Source organism: Eurosta solidaginis, chromosome 1 (assembly GCF_040869045.1).
Source record: "Eurosta solidaginis isolate ZX-2024a chromosome 1, ASM4086904v1, whole genome shotgun sequence".
NCBI classification, from domain to species: Eukaryota; Metazoa; Arthropoda; class Insecta; order Diptera; family Tephritidae; genus Eurosta; species Eurosta solidaginis.
Window position 1 is genome coordinate 362,504,060 of NC_090319.1, and position 20,166 is coordinate 362,524,225.

At 34.6% G+C, this 20,166-nt stretch overlaps 1 protein-coding gene across 6 annotated transcripts in view; it reads left to right on the forward strand.

Moving 5' to 3' along the window:
• Positions 1–2,259, forward strand: part of Gfrl (Glial cell line-derived neurotrophic family receptor-like) — a 590,185-nt gene extending 587,926 nt beyond the window's left edge. For all 6 annotated transcript variants that reach the window (XM_067762822.1, XM_067762821.1, XM_067762823.1 and 3 more), the window contains one exon: positions 1,527–2,259. In XM_067762822.1, the coding sequence (XP_067618923.1) occupies positions 1,527–1,814 (288 nt within the window). In that variant the 3' untranslated portion in view covers positions 1,815–2,259. The remainder of the gene's footprint in view (positions 1–1,526) is intronic.
• The last annotated feature ends 17,907 nt before the right edge of the window (positions 2,260–20,166 follow it).

Sequence of the window (20,166 nt, forward strand, 5' to 3'; positions counted from 1 at the left end):
CTATTTGATGGTGACTTTGAAACCACCTCTAAATCGATTTTCGATTATTTTCGGGCTAAAAATTAGGGTCCAATCAAAATTAAACACATTTGAGAAAGAATTATCCAAATTGATGCATTCGAAAGTACCTTGCCAGCGATGTTTTAAACTTGGAACTTAGTTGCGAGCCCGGCGACAATGCAACATAGGAAAAAAAATTGCTCTAGGGTTTACTGATCGGGATATTTGAAAAATGTCTTTCAAACTTACGATCAATAATTTATGGAATACTTTATCAAGCCCTTAACATTCAAGCCCTTATTGAGTTTAATCTTTTATAAAAAATAAAAGTTCTTAATTACTTTACAACAATAATTATTGCTTTATTTAATGAATCTTGAGCATAATCTTGTGTTCTCTCGCTGATATATCACTAGCATAGCTATGAAGATGATTATCAATTGACTCCAAAATTATATTCTGTGATCATAGACACAATGCGTCAATTCTAAAAGCACGGACTTCATAAGTTTTCGGTCTTACCAAATAAGAGCAACGTTATTTAAGATCGGGCAGCCAGCCGCTTTGTATGTTGCCTCAGTTCCAAGTTAAGCATTCTACTACGCGTTTTAAATATCTCGAAATTGTTACCCAGTTATCTGCATCGACCAGGTGGTAAGTTGGGGGGCCAGGCACTTGCAAGACACATATTGCTTTCAGAAAAAAAACAGTGCACAAGTTGAGTTAATCACCCCATCTCAGTCTTCATCTCCCCATATAAACGAATAAACATTGACGTAAAAGAAGGAGGGTGCCGATGATATGATAATGCGTTGCGTTGTTGGTTATGGTAAGGCCCAAATATTTCCTTTGGACAGCTGGCGGTAAGGAGCTCTGTATTAAAGGCAAATTATTATTATTTCATTGGAAGTTAATTAACTGTGAAAGATTCTGTGTGAAATCGGTATAACTTTAGGGGTTAGGTTATGTATGACACCGTGATATTTTGCGTCGCAGTCACTGGCATTCACTCAGCACTATATAGATAATACAAAAAAAATCAAAAGGGCAATCAGGTTTACTGTCACTGAGGTGAAGGCACTCTCTTATACCATACGAGTGCTGGCAAACGCGAGAGAATACAACCCGTTGTGTTTTACATAATAAGCCAAAAAAAAAAAAAACGAAAATCGTGAATAATATGCATAGTAATAATTTAAGCAAAGCATAAGTTTATGTTAAAGAAATTCGTTACATGAGAAGAAACAATTTGAAAAAATTCATTTATTTGCTTTACACATTGATTACAATTTTTTGATTTTCACCATTGATCAATGTTGCACAGAATGGTCCATACACATACAAAATTTTACAAGTAGGCCAATTGATGGAAAAAAATTTGAATAACAAGATTTATAGATTCGGCACAATTTTACTTGCATTGATCCGCATAGTTGAACTCGATTGGATAGATGCTCCCTCTTACCGAATTACATACAATCAAGTACCTATTCGTTTATTTGCAATCTTATCACTTCCTCTTTCAGGATGAATGCACTTCTATATTGAAGACCATCAGTCATCATATCAATACCGAACATCACGAATTGCAATCCCACCGACTATTGAGCATTTTCAAAATGTCCGAAGTCGAAGTTGTTTGGCCGGAGAGTAGTCATGCTGCAGCACAATTACATGGTGGTCCAACAACAATACTTGTACCGCTAACGATGCTAATATCCATCATAATAACGACAAGAATACGCGATTGTACGATATTATTGTGGAGTCGCGGTAGTGTGTGGCGAGGTGGGGATTTCGCAACAAAAACATGACCAATAGCAGAAGCGTAATCGCAAGTCAAGTAAGAAAGAATGTACTAATAAAAAATACGTATAAATGTATAAATACATATTTATTGAAAAAGTTATAATATTAAATATTTTTACATTTATGATATTGAGGAATTATAAACAAACAAAAAACATATAGAACAAAAGACACATACGAACACACAGAAAAGCAAATTACTAATTAAATTGTAGTAATTAGGTGATTATGAAAAATTGCATTAAAAATGCTGAGTGAGAATTAATTACAATATTGTAATATAATCTAACTAATTGGTGAATTAGGCGCGTGAGGATTTATTTGATATGAAAATGTATGAAATTGAAAACGAAATGTGTTTAAAAACATATTGATATAAGTATTTGTACGTGATTTTATGTTAATAATTGCGTGTGTAAATAAGTACGTATGTTTGTATGTATATCAAGCATTGAAGCGTGTGTAAATAGTAGGTATTTATACAAATAGCAAAATGATAAAAAATAAATTTTATGGAGTGCGGCCCATGCAAGTAAGAAAGTAAGTTGGTAATTGATAGCTGATTCATGGCTTAGAAAAAATTTATGTTTTAACAAAGTTGCTAAAAATAACAAATACACAATTACATACACACACATAAATAAAAGAAAACATTTTTTTATTAATTTATTGATTTTTTGGGAATAATGTCTAAACATTGTTTATCTATTATTATTATTATTATTTTTTTAATAATAAACCCAAAAGATTAATACCCTCCACAGCCTGAGATCTAAAACATCTCAGCTACGGAAAAAAATCATCAGCATACATAACAATTGGAAATTATGCATATAGTAAATTGTTAAATAAGTTAACGCTTTTGGCATATAAAGATTTTTTATACTCAGCGTGCTTGGCACACAGAGTATATTAACTTTGATTGGATAACGGTTGGTTGTACAGGTATAAAGGAATCGAGATAGATATAGACTTCCATATATCAAAATCTTCAGTATCGAAAAAAATTTGTCCGTCCGTCCATCCGTCCGTCTGTCCGTTAAGTTGAGTAAATAGTGATATATCTTCACAAAATTTGGTACACTAGCTTATCTGGACAGAGAATAGATTAGCATTGAAAATTAGCGAAATCGGATGATTACCACGCCCACTTTTTATATATATAAAATTTTGGAAAACACAAAAAACCTGATAATTTAGTAAATAATACACCTAGAATGCTGAAATTTGACAAGTGGACTGATATTGAGACTCTTGATAAAAATTTAGAAAAAATTTTCAAAACGAGCGTGGCACCGCGCACTTATGATAAAATCAATTTTACGAATAGTATTAATCATAAATCAAAAATCGTTAAATCTATCGTAACAAAATTCGGCAGAGAGGTTGCCTCTACTATAAGGAATGATTTGAGAAAAAATTAACGAAATCGGTCAAGGACCACACCCACCTTTATATAAAAGATTTTAAAAAGGATCGTGGACGAATAAAATAAGTTATATCTTTGCAAAAAAGAGCTTTATATCAATGGCATTTCTTTTCCCAAGTGGATTTATAACAACAAATAGGAAAAACTTCAAATTTAAGAAAACGGGCGTGGCACCGCCACTTTTATGACTAAGCAATTTTCTATGTTTCGGGAGCCATAACTCGAAGAAAAATTAACATATCGTAATGAAATTGTGTGCACATATTTTCCTTATAACAGAAAATATTTCTAGTAAAAATGGACGGGATCGGTTAAAGATCACGGTAACTTAGATATAAAACAAGTTTAAAAGGGTCGTAGACTAGAGTAATAAGCTATAACTTAGCAAAAATTGTTTTGAATCAATGATATTTCACTTATCAAGCTTTATTGTAAGAGGAAATGGAGAGACATTTTTTTTAAACGGGCGGTGCCACGTGTTATGTAGAAAAGTAATTTATCTGAAATGAAATGCTTTAGAAGAAGAGGTTGGTAATGTCTTAACGCTCGTGATGGGAGATTGAAGTTTACTTCGTTCAAAAGAAAGAATCTAGAAATTAGTCCATTCAGTAGTTTAGACATAAATAATACGCCTAGCATTTCTTTACGACTTGCGAGAGTTGGAAGATTAATAAGCTTTAACCGACGTTAGTATAAGGTGAAAGATTATACGCAGAGTCCCAATGAAAATTCCTGAAAGATAAAAGTAAAAGTTGCTTCTGTATTGACTCAAGCATATCTGCATGAACTTGATATGACGGATTCCAGACTATTCAACCGTATTCTAGTATCGGTCTAACTAATGTGGTAAAAAGGGCTTTGGTTACATACTGGTCAATAAATTCTTTAGACCATCGCTTCACGAATGATAGAATACCTCTAGCCTTATTGACAGTAGTCATAATATGAAAGTTGAAACTAAGTACAGCATCCATCGTGACTCCCAAATCAACAAAATAATTTACTCGTACAAGACAAGGCACATGAACTTACATTTATTGATGTTCAGCCGCATTGAATTCGCGTTGCACCAAGCAACTAGGCAGTTTAAATCCGCTTGAAGCAAAATACGTTCTTCGCTAGATGCATAGGAAATAAAAAGTTTAACATCATCAGCATACATTAAAAGTTTGGAATATTTTATTGTGGTACAGATATCATTGGTAAATAGCACGTACAGAATTGCACCGAGATGACTGCCATGTGGGACATCAGAGTGAACATTAATGACATTTGAAAGAGCATTTTTAAAAACTACTTGTTGCGTTCTACCGTAGAGATACGAAGATATCTACTGGGTGAGACCAGATTCGAGGCCAAGTTGATCCAGCTTGTGTTTAAGCAAGGAGTGGGAAAATTTATCAAATGCTTTACTGAGCAATTGCATTACTTTAACGCTACAAACAAAAAATAATTATTTCCTTTGTAATGCATTTCTTAACAACACTGGTTTTTTCTACTTTTCAATAACGTGATGAATTCTTGTTTGAGCTCGATCTGCTGAAATCGTTCCAATCATAAACGTTGTTAAAGTCAATCCCCCCCCCCCCCCCCCCCCCTTTGCGAAAATTTGCGTGCATTTCGCTTTAAATCTCCAATCAAAGAAATAACTTCTTTGGCCGAAAAAAGAAGTCCACACCAAAACGCAATACTAACATATTTAAAAAAATACCTTTTAATGCAGATCACTCCACTTGCAGATAACTATAGAAATTTCGAATGGCGAGTTTTAAAAATGCAACCAAGTCTTCATAACTTTGACTTGAAACCATCAGGCAGGATTATTTCTCACTAGCTTCCACTTAAAGTATAGATTTATACTATTTTTTTTACTAAGGTATTAAACACACAACCACCAAGATCGCTAATCTGTAGGTTATATAATTTTGCAACAATTTGATTTTTCCCATTTATATGTAGGTTCGTATCAAAACAACACATTTACATACTGGTCGGACCAAAAGGTAACAGTCACTTTTTTGAAAAATTGTTTTTTAATGCAGTTTTGAGCATGAATTCAAAATACATCGAACACCTGAAAACAAATATTTTTATTTTTTATTTTTACGTGCTGTGGGTAATGATGTGTAAATGTGCTAGGTCGTCAGCTGTTAAAGAGAATGTGCTAAGACGACCTGTCAATAATATCAATCTGAATTACTAGTCATTTCTTTGAGCGCGTAATTTATTTAATTCATTCTGTCTAAAAGTACATGATTTGTTGTTCTTGTTTATTGTTTTTGTTGTTTTTGTTGTCGTATTAACGATGGAGACACTCCCAGAAGGCTTTGGGGAGTGTTACCGATGTTGATGGTCATTTGCCGGATATAGATCCGGTACTTTCCGGTAACAAAGCACTAAAAAAGTACTAGACCGACCATCTCGGGAACGATCATATGAAATATGACCACATTAAACCTTCTAGGCCATCCCACCCTTCCCACTCCCTAGTTCAATGAGGAACTTGGGGTCGCCCGAGGCCTCGGCCGTCAATGAAACAAGAATTGACCACGGGTAGATGAGGTTGACAATTGGGTTGGATAACACAGATCAACAAAATAAGAGTTTTGGTTTGGTGCAGCTCTACTTGTAACCAAATTTGGTAGTACTCGGTACTCGGTATTTTAGAACAATCTCTTATTAATTCTGTTTTCAAGGACATATTACTTTTTTATATCCCCGTAGATCTTCTTAATATAATCTATTTTAGTAAATTTTTCTTCTTCTTCTTCTACTTCGCTTTACAATAGCGTGTTTAAATCAAACTGATTAACTATTAACTGCTTTAACTCCCGGTTTTCTCATTCACCCATTTCTCCTAAGGTCTAGTCATTAATAGAACAAGTGTATCTCATGCTTGGTTACCAGATATATACATGTATAATTGTGGTTTATGCTTTTCTCCTAGCCATATGCGTGTGTATATGTGAGTATCAATTTCTGCTCTTAGCTGATGACTACATACATATGTGAATATGAAATATTCTTTGTCGCCTTCTATGTACGTAAGCGTTGCTTGCTTTAAGTTGTGCATGTACATAAGAATGTTGCTTGCTGTTTTTTTGATGTTGTGATTATTTACTAACAGCATAGTGATGCTAATATTCGCCACAATATTAAAAGTTATGCTATCTGGAGCGGGCTACATAGCTTTAATATTTTAGCTTTGACAAGCAGCAAGTACTTACGGTAAAGAAAGAATCTCAGTTTTTCAATCGTACTGTCGCTTTTTTTACCATTTGATGATGTTCCGTTCTCTATTGTTCCAGTAATGTAATGCAATAATTCGCTTATGTGAACATACATTAAAGTTTTTTGACCCAATAAGCGGAATAAAGGGTTGTCAATCGACTATACTCATACATACGTATGTATGATGCATATAACTTTGACTGTCAATTCATTGCTGCAGATTACGTATCAATTAAAATTTTCTACACTTACATTTCATTGATCAATCAGCGCACTTCTCAACTTTTATTTATAAATTCACGATAATTGTGACATCTGCAACATGGAATTGTGGACAAATTTAAAATGTGTTAATAATATGAAATCTTAATTAATTTAACATAGGTGGGCCAAAAGTAGGGATGATAGAAAAGATTAATAACATTTTGTGCCAGTGAATATAAACTCTCTTCGTGATATATATCAAAAAAATCCGCTAGGTGGCGCACGGATCGAGAAATACAGATAATTAATTTTAAAATGGAAATTTTTCGATCGACTTTTAACTAACTTCTCGGTGATCCAGAGGCTTGAGACTTAGCACATGGTTTGCGAGTCGATGGCAATACAATTCATGGAAAATAAAATGCCGCCAGGTGGCAGACAAATCGAGATAAACGAAAATCCCTGAAAATCTCTGAGAAAACGCAGGGAATATTTCAATTGATTTTTGAGTAACTTCCCGGTGAGTTTGAGATATGAAACTTGAGCCGTAAGTCAAAACCCGGTAACAATGCAATATTTTATCAAAAAATTCCGCTAGGTGGCGCATGGATCGAGATTAGGAAAATTAATTTTAATTTGGGAATCCTTCAATCCATCTTTAACTAAACTCCCGGTTACCTAGAGACTTGTAACTTAGCACATAGTTCGAGACCCGGTGACATACAATCTATAGCAAACAAAATTCCGCTAGGTGGCGCGCTAGTAAGATAACTACAAATCCTTGAAAAACGAGGGGAATCTTGCAATTGATTTTTGAGTAACTTCCCGGTGAGCTGGATATATGAAATTTGAGCCGTAAGTCAGAACCCGGTGACAATGCAATATTTTTTCAAAAAAATTCCGCTGGGTGGCGTGGCGCATGGATCGAGATATTACGAAAATTAATTTTAATTTGGGAATATTTCAAACAATTTTTAACAAACTTCGCGGTTACCTAGAGACTTGTTACTTAGCACATAGTTCGAGACCCAGTGACAATACAATCTACAGCAAACAAAATTCCGCTAGGTGGCGCAGTAAGTGAAATAACGACAAATCCTTGAAAAGCGAGGGGAATCTTGCAATCGATTTTTGAGTAACTTCCCGGTGAGCTGGAGATATGAAACTTGAGCCGTAAGTCAGTACCCAGTGACAATGCAATATTTTATCAAAAAATTCCGCTAGGTGGCGCATGGATCGAGGTATTAGGAAAATTTGTTTTAATTTGGGAATCTTTCAATCCATTTTTAACTAACTTCCCGGTTACCTAGAGACTTGTAATTGACAATACAATTTATAGAAAACAAAGTTCCGCTATGTGGTGTGCTAATTGAGATAACTACAAATCCCTGAAAAACGAGGGGAATTTTGTGATTGATTTTTGAGTATCTTGCCGGTGAGATAGAGACTTGAAACTTGGGCAGTGCGTCAGAACCCGGTGACAATGCAACAACAACAAATCGCTAGGTGACACGCAGATCGAGATAGTAAGAAAAAATTTTTCAATCCATTTTTAACTAAATTCCCGGTTACCTAGAGACTTGAAACTTGGCACTTAGTTAGAGGCCTGGTTGCAATACAACTTATAGAAAACAAAGTTCCGTTAGGTGGCGCGCTACTCAAGATAACTGCAAATCCTTTAAAAACGGGGGGAATCTTGCGATCGATTTCCGAGTAACTTCCCGATGAGCTAGAGACATGAAACTTGGGCCGTAAGTCAGAACCCCGTGAAAGTGCAATATTTTATCAAAAAATTCTGCTATGTGGCGCATGTATCGAGATATTGAGAAAACTATTTTTAAATTGGGAATCTTGCTATCGACATTTAACTAACTTGCTGGATATCTAGAGGTACGAAACCTGAAATATAGTTTAAAACTCGGCGACAGTGCAATGTTTGATCAAAATATTTGAGCTACGTAACGCAAAAGTCGAACTATATAGAAGATTAGGCCATACCTTCATGGCTAGCCTCCTGAGTGTTGCAGGCGTTGTAGAATTCCACCTCCTTGAAGGCCCAACTCATTGCATACGTATAGGCGTACGCGACATTCACCACGATTCTTTTAGACTATCAGGCGTATGCGAATTTCACCACGGGTTTCACCTGTGCAAATTAAGCAGCGGACAAACAAGGAGGATTTCGATGTTGCGAGGTGGAATTCTGTTGTATTTGCCAGTGTTGTCAGCGAAAATTCCACTAATTCTCTTAAATATTGCTATTTTGAACAAATAAATAAAGACAAGAATTTTCACTTAGGAATTACTAAAATTTCTAATCGAAGTTGCAAATGCCTTTTTGTAGGCAGTACTAAAAAATTTATAATAAAAAGATGATAAAAAAATTTTAAGGACTACCTTTATATAAATGGACCAAAAAATAGAAGGCAATTTTTCCTTTAATACAGACACAGTCTTGTTGAATTTTGTATTGTATTTGTTTTCTTGCATATGTACATACTTCAGTTTATTTACTTTTTAGGGATTTTCTATTTTTAGCAAAAACTCGAAATAATTTATTTGTTGTCTTTTGTTACATTGACAATAAAATCCGACTCATCAAGCAAATCGTACTAGGTAGGTGTTTTACTCCATCAGTCATTCAATAAAGATAATTTGAATTTCTTATTTGCATGGAAGTTGAGTTCAATAAAGGCTTTAATGTATAAAACTTTACTAATATTTCATTAACCCCTATGTGGGAAATGTGCGTATAAGGTTTTTGTTATTTTCTCCACACATAATTTTTTTGAAGTATAAAAAGAAATAAATGTAAGGTGCGATAACCTCCGAAGAGATCTAAGGCCGAGCTTCTCTTCCAATTTGTGTCGTGCTCCCCTTGATTTTCCCTACAAATTAGCCGGACGTGACTTATATGTTTTATGCCGACTCCGAACGGTATCTGCAAGGCAGATGAGTTTTCACTGAGAGCTTTTCATGGTAGAAATACACCCGGAGCGCTTGCCAAACACTGCCGAGGGGCGACCCCGCTTAGAAAAATTGTCTCCTAATTGAAAACCTCTCTTCTAAAATTTTGATGTTGCTTTGCCCGGGGTGTGAACCCAGGGCATACGGTGTGGTAGGCGGAGCACGCTACCATCACACCACGGTGGCCACCAAGTATGAAAGTATGCTACATATACACATACGAGGTGTGTTCAGAAAATAACGAGAATTTTCGTTTTTTGAAAAAAATATTTATTTATTCATCTACATTAATGTTGTCGCCTTCAAAATAGTCCCCAATAGATATTATGCACTTGTGCAGGCGCTTCTTCCTATCCATGAAACAATTCTCAAACTCCATCTTTGGGATAACCTTCAGCATTTTCAGCGATGCATTTTTAATTTGCACTATGCTTGTAAGACGACGGCCCTTCAATGTTCTCTTTATTTTTAGAAATAAAAAAAAATCACACGGACCCGTGCCTTTCGAATATGGAGGCTGGGTCATCGTTACAGTATTGTTTTTGGGCAAAAAAACAACAATGAGGTGTATCCAGGTGCATTATCGTGGTGCAAAAGCCATGAATGGTTTTGCCAAAAATTCGGGCGTTTCTTTCGGATAGTTGCACGGATAGTTGAACTTTTAAATAGTTATGTTATTAACCGTTTGACCTCATGACAAGAATTCATGATGCACTGTGCCACTAAAATCGAAGTATACTGTGAGCATAACCTTCACGTTCGACCGCACTTGTCGAGCCTTTTTCGGTCATGACGATCCAGAATGCCTTCACTGTTTTACTCATTGAAGACTCGCCGTAGGCCCTTTCTAACATTTCGCGTACTTTTTTACAATTTATTTCATCCTTTATGCAAAATTTGATACAAATCACTTGATCCATTTTTTTTTAACAAACGAAAATCGCCGACCTCATAAAAACATCTCTAATACTATGTACAAACACACCTCAAATTGGCAATTTATACCATTAGTGCAATTTATTACACAACTTGTCATATAATAAATTGCGAATTAAAAAAAAACAGCGTAATAAATGATTTCAAACTTCAAATAAAACCGTTTAAAGTATATTTATTGAGTAGATTTAAACGTCGGCTCAACTATATGGTTGGCTCATCTCATCAACTGATTTTATTTTTTCATTTCACTGGAGTAGGGATTGTCAAAAGAAGATGGCAAACTCAAAATGAACCCAAAACATTGAACATATTTTCTTACAACACACAAAAATTTCAAAGATTTATGTTTTCATTGCATTCCATTTGCCTAATACCAACATGCACATTTTGACAATCTGAACAAAGGTATATTGTTGCTATAGAGATGCGCCAACCAGCTATCAAATTACTATTGTGTAAGCTAAATTGAGTTGTATGAAATTCAATATTCATATTAAGCGAACCAAAGACTTCCAGAAGAATAATAGCTCAATTTGACTCTGGAGAATTTCAAAACTTTGTCGGCCTGTAAAATCCAACGTTATTAAACGTAAATTATTTACCTTCTAAATTTTGTTATTATTCTTGTGCAAACGATTGATTTTGACTTCATTTTCTGTTATTTATTATTATTATGATAGCCAATTTGCTTTTTTAACATATAAATATTTAGTATCTATACATTTATACTTTTGTAAATAAAAATCTATTTAAAAGCTTAACGATACTAAGTTGGTAATATTTTTATACCAATTCAAACAAGGTTTTATATATTACATTTATAAACATTGACATTAAAAATTAACAGAACATATCAATAGGTACACCTAAATATATTTACATGTCTACACAAAAACATATACACACGTATTTATGAACATACTATATAAAAGTTAAAGTATTAATAAATAATATTAAAACAAAAAAGTATTGAAATAAAAAGAATTGATAAAAACTGTTTCTATGCGTTTACTGTACATATCAATTGAAAAATATATACATAAATAGTCTCTAAATATGTATCAAAGTTAAAACCAAACCAATAAAAAATTTTTAAATAGGTTGACAAATGCTGTAGATATGTACATAAAAGGAAATATCGACTGTTTTTAGTTTTGCTTTTATTTCGTTTAATATTTAAACAAAATTGAGCTAAAAAATATTGCAAAAAAGTATTGGTTCTATCTATTTGGTATAAAACATCTTACACTTGCATATGGGGTCACACATATATGTACATATGTAAGCATGTCAGTTTGAACCTACATATTTGCACATGCGAGCTAAATTTAAGAACTTAACCAAAATATTTTTTGGGCTTTGGTTATATATAATTTGATTTATATATTGTATTATAAAAAAGCAAAAATAAAAATGAAAGGGGCACTGCTGTACTTACTACGGCTTAATAAATTATAGTCAAAATTGTAAATATGTATTAAAGTAGAGTCCGGTGGCATATCTGCTACAACGCAACACAAACTCAAATACTATCTAAACTTGGTTAGGTATATACATACTTATACTCATATTAAATATAATAATCTTGATAACGGCTTTCAGACACATACACATATTACCATATACAGACGTAATTTTACCAACCAAAAATTTGCTAAAATATTTGTTTTGTTCTATTTCGAATTTCTCCTCAAACATTCTCGGAGCGCTCATAATTTCGAAAACCGCTATGAACCTAATTTATTATTTAGAGATCGCAACTTTACATATCCAGCACTCGATGTCGAGATAACTTGAATGTAGCGAAGGCAATGATGCATTATTCTAATCCCTTTAAAATACGTAATATTTATTTTTTTTATCGACTTATTGGTAAAGTACTCCAGGTTCGAGGTTTGACAAATTCGAGCTCAATGCCAGAAGTTAATTTTTATGATAATTATTATTTATTTTTTTTTTTTTTTTAATTTTTCTATAATTCAAAAATTATAATTTTTTTTTTTCATTTGGAATAGAAGACACAAAATTTTTCAGGCACCTACCATAGCCACGCCATCATGATAAGTACAATTTAGGCATGCTGAGCTGATCATTAGCTACAAACCGGTCGTTTGTTTCACTGATAAACTGCTACTTCTATTCCTCTTTTTACCATATATGCTGAAGGCTTAGCAACCTTCGAAGTTTGTCTATATGCGCAGTTATGGCAGACGTCTGAAACATATTTCATATTCTATCTATATATATATATCTATATATATATATCTATATATATAAATCAAATTCTTTGTGTTTGTGTTTGAGTGTTCCCTATGGAAACATATTTCCCACACACCAATCATCACCAAATTTTTGCTATAGATTCCTTCGATCAAGACGAAGGTTTTTCATTTTCAGAACTAATAATTTTAAATTAAAAAATTGTTTCAATTTCTCATGCACCACTGGGTGGTGCGACAAATTTTGTATGTCAGCAAAAGTTACTCATACGCCATTTATGTACTTAAGTGCAGAACTTTTGTTTGGTCATAGCATTAAATTCACCAAAAGTTAAAGCAATTGCATTGAGTGATTTAAAAGTTTTTTATTAAATTTCAGCATTCCATTGTAAAAATAGCTGTCTATATGAGATGATAAACAAAATTTGTGCAGCTAAAATTTTGTAAAGAGTGCTATATAATTACAACTACAGATGCACGTGTATAGCTTCTCATATGCGCGTGTATTTGTGAGCGACACTTCCACAATTATAATTGCATACTTTTGGGAGCATCTCAGATAAGATATTTGCTTGTGTTTGTGCGTCTCTTCTCCGTTGCGTGCACGTACATATATGTAGACATAATAATTGATCTATTGAAGTGCATACAAGTCACTGCTTAGCATCGGCTTTGAGATGATAGTATCCATTAGTGTTGGTAACATTCATCACAATATTTTCATTAAGTTATGAGATTTTGAGTATGAATTGTGCGTGAGAAAATAAAATTTGAAAAATAAAGCAAAGAAATTATAGGAATGAGGGATTTAAAAAAAAGAAGGAGAGGGATGGATGGTGTAAAAAAACAAGAGGGAGTTATAAGCAAATTATTTAAAAATGAGAAAAAATGGGAGATGCATTTTGAAGATCAATAAAATTTTGTATACTGATTGCTTGAGTTTGAGTAACGAGAAGGTATGCGTTAAAATACGCCTTCTTAATTGGATTAGTATCTGCCCAATCCGAGCAACTAAGGGTACCCCGCTAGTTCCAAATAAAAATTAAATTTTCAACTAGAGAAAAATTAAAAAAAAAAACAATAATTGTAATAAAAATTATTGATATAAGAGAAAAATTGCAAAGTTTAAAAACGGCGTTGGTTAGTAGGACATATTTCTGAATTTAAAATCTTCATCAGCTAGCTTCTCTGAGCTAAGTATTGAACTCGAAAACTCAAATATTCATAATTTTAGACTATTGTAAAGGCAGATGCCTTTAACCATATGAATACCCCGTTGCTCGCTTTGCAATTGGTCTCTAAGTGTTGCCTTTTTGTTGTTATTTCTTTATTCACCATTCAGGAACACACTAATTCTGCTTAGTAACATTGGGTTTATAGCACTGCTTTTATAAGCAGTACTTTCGCTGTTCACTATTATCTCAATATTATTATCTGTATTTAGTTAGCGAGATATGCTTAAATTGTTTTATGCAATTGTTTTTGTTATTGATATTAGAGAAAAATTACAAAGTTTACAAACGGCGATGGTTACTATTGTATAAAGGAATTTGGGCATGTCTCGCTAATTAAATGCAGACGTTAAAATTATTGTTCTGCCTTAAGCTCCAATTCGAACCTCGAATCCTTTAAAATTCGTATTTAAGGTATATTTAACAAAGATGTAAAATAATGCAGCCAAAATCGCAAAGCACAAAGTATGTCTAAACATGAATGAGACGAACCTCTTATTCACCATTTACCAATTGACAATTCGTAAGATATCATACTGTTAAAAATGCCAGCCACAGGATTCAGAGTCAGATTGATACCAGGTACATATTTTATGGTGGGTAAATAATTTTGCCGATTTATTATTTTACCGAAAAAACCAAAAGCTAACGAAAATAAACCCGTTTGCACACACACACACAGTCCCATACATAAGGGTGGTCTTTAAACCACAACATCTAAGTTTTTTAACACATCCTTGCGTCGATCTCTCGCAATTAATCAAAAATGTCAAGGAAAATATAAATTATTAAATAATCTTCTACTGTTTTTCCTAATAGGTCTTAAAATGACAGAGTGATTCCTGAGTCGCAGAACTGTACGGAAAATTGGGGGGATCCATGGCTCGCAGAAAGCTAAGAAGTGGTACGCCCGCCACAGAGGTTCTCTTTAGCGCCTGTGTGTTGCTACGGTTATGAGCAATCTTATTCAAAACCTTGAGGGTAAGGGCTGTCGATTAGTGGCTTACGCCGATGGTCTGAAAAATCTTGTCACAATGAAATTTCTGAATGCACTGAGAAATCATTTAAGAGGTTGCCTGGGTGTCGTGATCAAGCGATCTGAATCATGTCAATTGGAAGAGTTCCACTGCTGCTGTCTGAATGTGTTAAGAAAGTTGGAATGAATCTGGGTGGTAAAATTTCAAAAAACCTTTAGATGGAGGACTGGAGTAGGAAGATTTCTGTTGCCTTGCACTGCTGTTGGGGGACAATATTCAAATGCTGTAGCTCTATCTAAATGTGGTACACTGGCTTTACGATTGGCCTTCTGGCCGCAATGAGAGAACAAGGCAACTTTTCGTTAGGCGGGATATAAGCTCGTGACTTACGAGTACTTCTGCATTCTGAACGGCTTCGACTTAGTTCTTGGTAGCACAAAGAACTGTGTGATGCCTTCCTCTCCTGTTGCAACTCATATTCCATAAAGGCAGCAATAAGGTAGAAAATTAATAATGGCTGGGAGCCCAAAGTTGGATTCAGCCCCAACGAAATTTTGGTAAGAGGGGCCTAAGATCTACATTCGTGAGATCGCGGGCTCTGAAGTTTACTTGACCTCACTTGCGGTGACATCACTGATATGGGTGGCAGGGCGTAAGGATATCTCTAGCAACTGTAACGCCTGAGAAGGCACTGGTGAGCTGAACCTGTCTGTAAGTACAGTTTTCGAAAAAGCGCTAGCAACTTGCACCATGGTTGTTAAACAAGCACTGGGATTACACCATATCTTGCCGTCGGTGGAGTCTTTTAGTCAGTTGTGTGCTACAAGCACCCGGCAGAGCTATACGACTTTACCAGAGTTTATCTATACAAAGTTATTGGGGTATTGTCTACTGGGACTCCTGTGCGCCTTAATATACTAGATACCCCAGCTGCATCGTTCAGTTAAAAATAACTAATTATAATATTTAACAATCATTTGTATCAATTATCAGACCCATTCGTCCAAATATTTACTTTCTTAGATATTCCCTATAAATCACTTGCTTTCTTTTATGAACCTTAATACGCGCGCAAGATCTACCTTCATTGTCGAAAAATATTATGCCTAAAATTATAAGTTATCTGCTTGCAGTCTTGGTCAGCGGCTGGCAAATTGATGAGACGACTCCTTCGTCTCCTTCTTATCAAGACAGTTTTTGCAGTATACACCTTTGTGGAAATATAGTTGCAGTAGCACATTGACCAGTGATGACACCCGTTACTACTCACTCTGCAGATATTTTTTGTTTGAAGAAGAAGCTTATTTAATTTTTATCCAAATATGGTGATACATTTCTTCACATCTCTCAATCATGCTGGTTGAAACACAGCAAGTACATTTGTTCTATAGGGTCCAAGTATATAACACAGTTGTGATCATACGGAGTAGTACGCCTCCTTTGTATCCTTTCCGGAACCTTTGGTCATCTCATCAGCAAGCACATTCCCTTCAATAATGCTGTATCCTGTGACAGAGCATAGGGCGACGTTGACGTGCCGTATGGCATGAAATTGAACAGTTTATTAATATTAATTATTTTCTGACTTACTTTCGGTAGGTTTTCGCTTTAAGCACCACCCTATTACTCACACATACCAACACATCTGTACAGCATATTGGCAAGAGCAAATATATTTACATACATATATTAGATCTATTTACTCCTAGCGCAGCACGACAACTTACCGAACACACCCACACATATGTACATGTATTACATTTACATAAGTAAGTAGTACCTGACAATTGTACGGACATGCAAACTCGCTATTATCGCATTGACGGAAATGTAACCGGAAACGGAAACGATTGTGGCCACATTGGCATTGTGATGCCGAAATCAATAGCGGATGTATTTGAAATGTATAATCAGTAAATATGTGTGAATCTGTGTGTGGGTGTATAAGTGAGTGCGTGTACGAAATTAATATGCAGTGATGTGCGTAACATTTTCGATATGAAAATTCAAACGTGGAATTGAATGGCATAAACTGAACTGGAAAAAATTAGAAGGATTAAAAATGTAATATGAAAAAAAAATTGTGAAAAGCAGAAATAAAATTTAAAAAAGTCACAATCATGAAATTAAGTCTTCCTCAGCGCATTATCGTATTCATTGGCGAAATGTGTTGCATGTTTGTCATTACTTAACTATTATGTAACAAGCAATATGCTACAATACATATATACATGCATACATAAGTAGATACAAGCAAACAACTACTGATTAAGTTTAAAAAATACTTAATCTATGCAATTGAAAATCGTATAAACTATTAAAAATACATACTCGTAACTGCAAATGTTATATTAAATACATGCATACATTATATATATAATTAGAACATACATATAGGCATACGCGAAAAAATATAATAACAATTAAAGCAAGGTATGACTTAGGATAAGCAAAAAGAAATTGTTTCAGCGTATACATAGAAAAAAAAAAATACATACATACAAACATATTTATATAAGTATATAAAGAACTTTATTAGCTAATTAAATAAATTATGGTAGTTGCAAAAAAATGCAAAAAAACTAATTAACACTTGCCCTTACGCCCTGACGCTTAAGTGCTTTGCTAAAAACAGCAAACAAAAATTGTTTCACGACGCGCTTTTAGACAAATAATTATTACACACGGTATTCTACTACTTGGAGTAGATGCTTTAAGAAAAAAAAAGCTTAGAAAAATATTGAAAAAATTGTTAAAACTATCACGAAAACTCTCAAAGTAGACAAGAACAAAAAAATATGAATATAATAAAAAAGCACGCTTTAACACAGACAAAGTTTGTACATACCTATAATATGCCTATGGAAAAACTGCTTAGTGAACTGTTACTTAATAATAAAGGCTAAGGAAAAACACGTTGTAGTGAATTATATAAATTAGACGAATTTAATATATGAATAAAGTGAGATCGCGAGTTTGAATCGAGCTCAAGGCCTAACAATAATTATTTTATCATTATTATTTTTATAATATATTTTTTCTTAATTGAAAAAATTTTTAAATTAGAATAGAAGAAAGAAAAAATTTAGACAACTGCCAAAGCTCGTTGTCATCAATGGCATCATCGCCATAAACAAAGTCCAATTTTCACAACTATTCTGTAACAGATGTCGCAGTGCTTTGAATATCAATTGGCAAGAACCAGAATTGAAGTAGGAATAATGAAGACAAACAAAAAACCGCTGTGGTGGCTGAATGGTTATAGCAGCGGCGCCTAAACGTTGCCGATGAAGGAATTTAGCAGTTCCCGAAATGGATCTATACAACGAGCTTTGGCATTTGTCTAAATTTTTTCTTTTTTCTATTCTAATTTAAAAAAAAAAATTTTTCAATTAAGAAAAAATATATTATAACAATAATAATGATAAAATAATTATTGTTAGGCCTTGAGCTCGATTCAAACTCGCGATCTTACAAATCAGTAGGCCGATATAACAACAAAAATTGAATAAAGTGTTGAAATGAATTGGTATGCATTAGAGAATGTGAAACTGTAAGCGTAAGCAAATTGCCTAATAATCAGCAGTAATTTAATGTAAAATTATTATCAAATTATTCAATAAAATACATTACACAAAGATTACAATATAATCACAAAAACCCGCTCAAAAAAATAGTAAACTTTAACAAAAGTTTAAAAACCAACAAAATACACGTACACCATGTAGTATGTACGTATATATAAAAATTTAAGTTATAAACTGTATATATACACAGTTGAATATAAAGTATTGAAAGGCGTTGAAAATAAATAAGATTCATACACATATGCAAATATTTAATTGCTTATTTTATACCCTGCAGTCAAAACGACCATGTAGTTGTATACCTACCAGAACCAGTTTGTCAAACAATTCAACTACACCTTTTCCAACAGTTGTTGTTGTTGTTGTTGTTGCAGCAATGCTTCGCCCCACCTAACATCCGCGACCGATCACAAATTGTCATCAATATCCTCTAACGGAAGTCCAAGGAAACTTGCTGTTTCAACAGGTGTGGACCATAATGAAAGGGGTGTTAGAGGCATTGATTCCACATTACAAAGATGATTGGTGTCATGTGGGGACACATTGCAAGCGGGGCATACATTTTGTATGTCGGGGTTGATTCGGGATAGGTAAGAGTTTAACCTGTTACAGTATCCAGAACGAAGTTGAGCTAGAGTGACTCGCGTTTCCCTGGGGAGTATGCACTCCTCTTTCGCAAGTTTTGGGAACTGTTCTTTGAGTACTGGATTCACCGAGAATTCCTGGCGTAAAGGTCTGACGCCTGTTTGTGGAGTTCACCAAGGATCTGCTTGTATTTTTTTGCTTCATACGGCTGAGTTCTCAGGTGCCGTATTTCCTCAAAATGCTTACGGATATGACTCCCTAAGTTCCTAGGCGGTGCTGGCTCATCAATCAGATGACTGTTGGGATGCCCAAGTTTCTGGGTATTCAACAGAAACTGTTTGGTTAGCATCTCATTTCTCTCCCTGATGGGGAGTATTCTCGCCTCATTATGAAGATGGTGTTCTGGGGACATAAGAAGACAGCCCGTGGCGATTCTGGGAGCAGTATTTTGGCAGGCCTGTAGCTTCTTCCAGTGGGTAATTTTTAGGCTTGGCGACCATATAGGGGACGCGTAGCACGCAATCGGCTGGACAATTACTTTGTATGTGGTAATGAGCGTTTCTTTGTCTTGCCTGCAAGGGATTTGACGACTTTATTACGGCTCTGGATTTTCGGAGCAATTGCGGCTGCGTGCTCACCAAAATGTAGATCCTGATCAAACGTCACACCCAAGATTTTGGGGTGTAGGACAGTCGATAGCGTAGCGCCATCGACGTAGATGTTCAAAATGGTCGACATTTGGGACGTCTATTTTGTAAATAAGGTCGCGGAGGATTTAGTTGGTGATAATGCCAGGTTTCGGGAGGTGAAAAAACTGGAGAAATCAGGGAGGTAGCCGTTTGTTCTGTTGCAAAGTTCATCGATCTGTGGGCCTGGGCCTGTGGCCATTATTGTGCAGTCGTCGGCGTAGGAAACGATAGTAACTCCTTCTGGTGGCGAAGGTAGCTTAGATATGTAGAAATTAAACAAATTTGGGCATAGGAACGG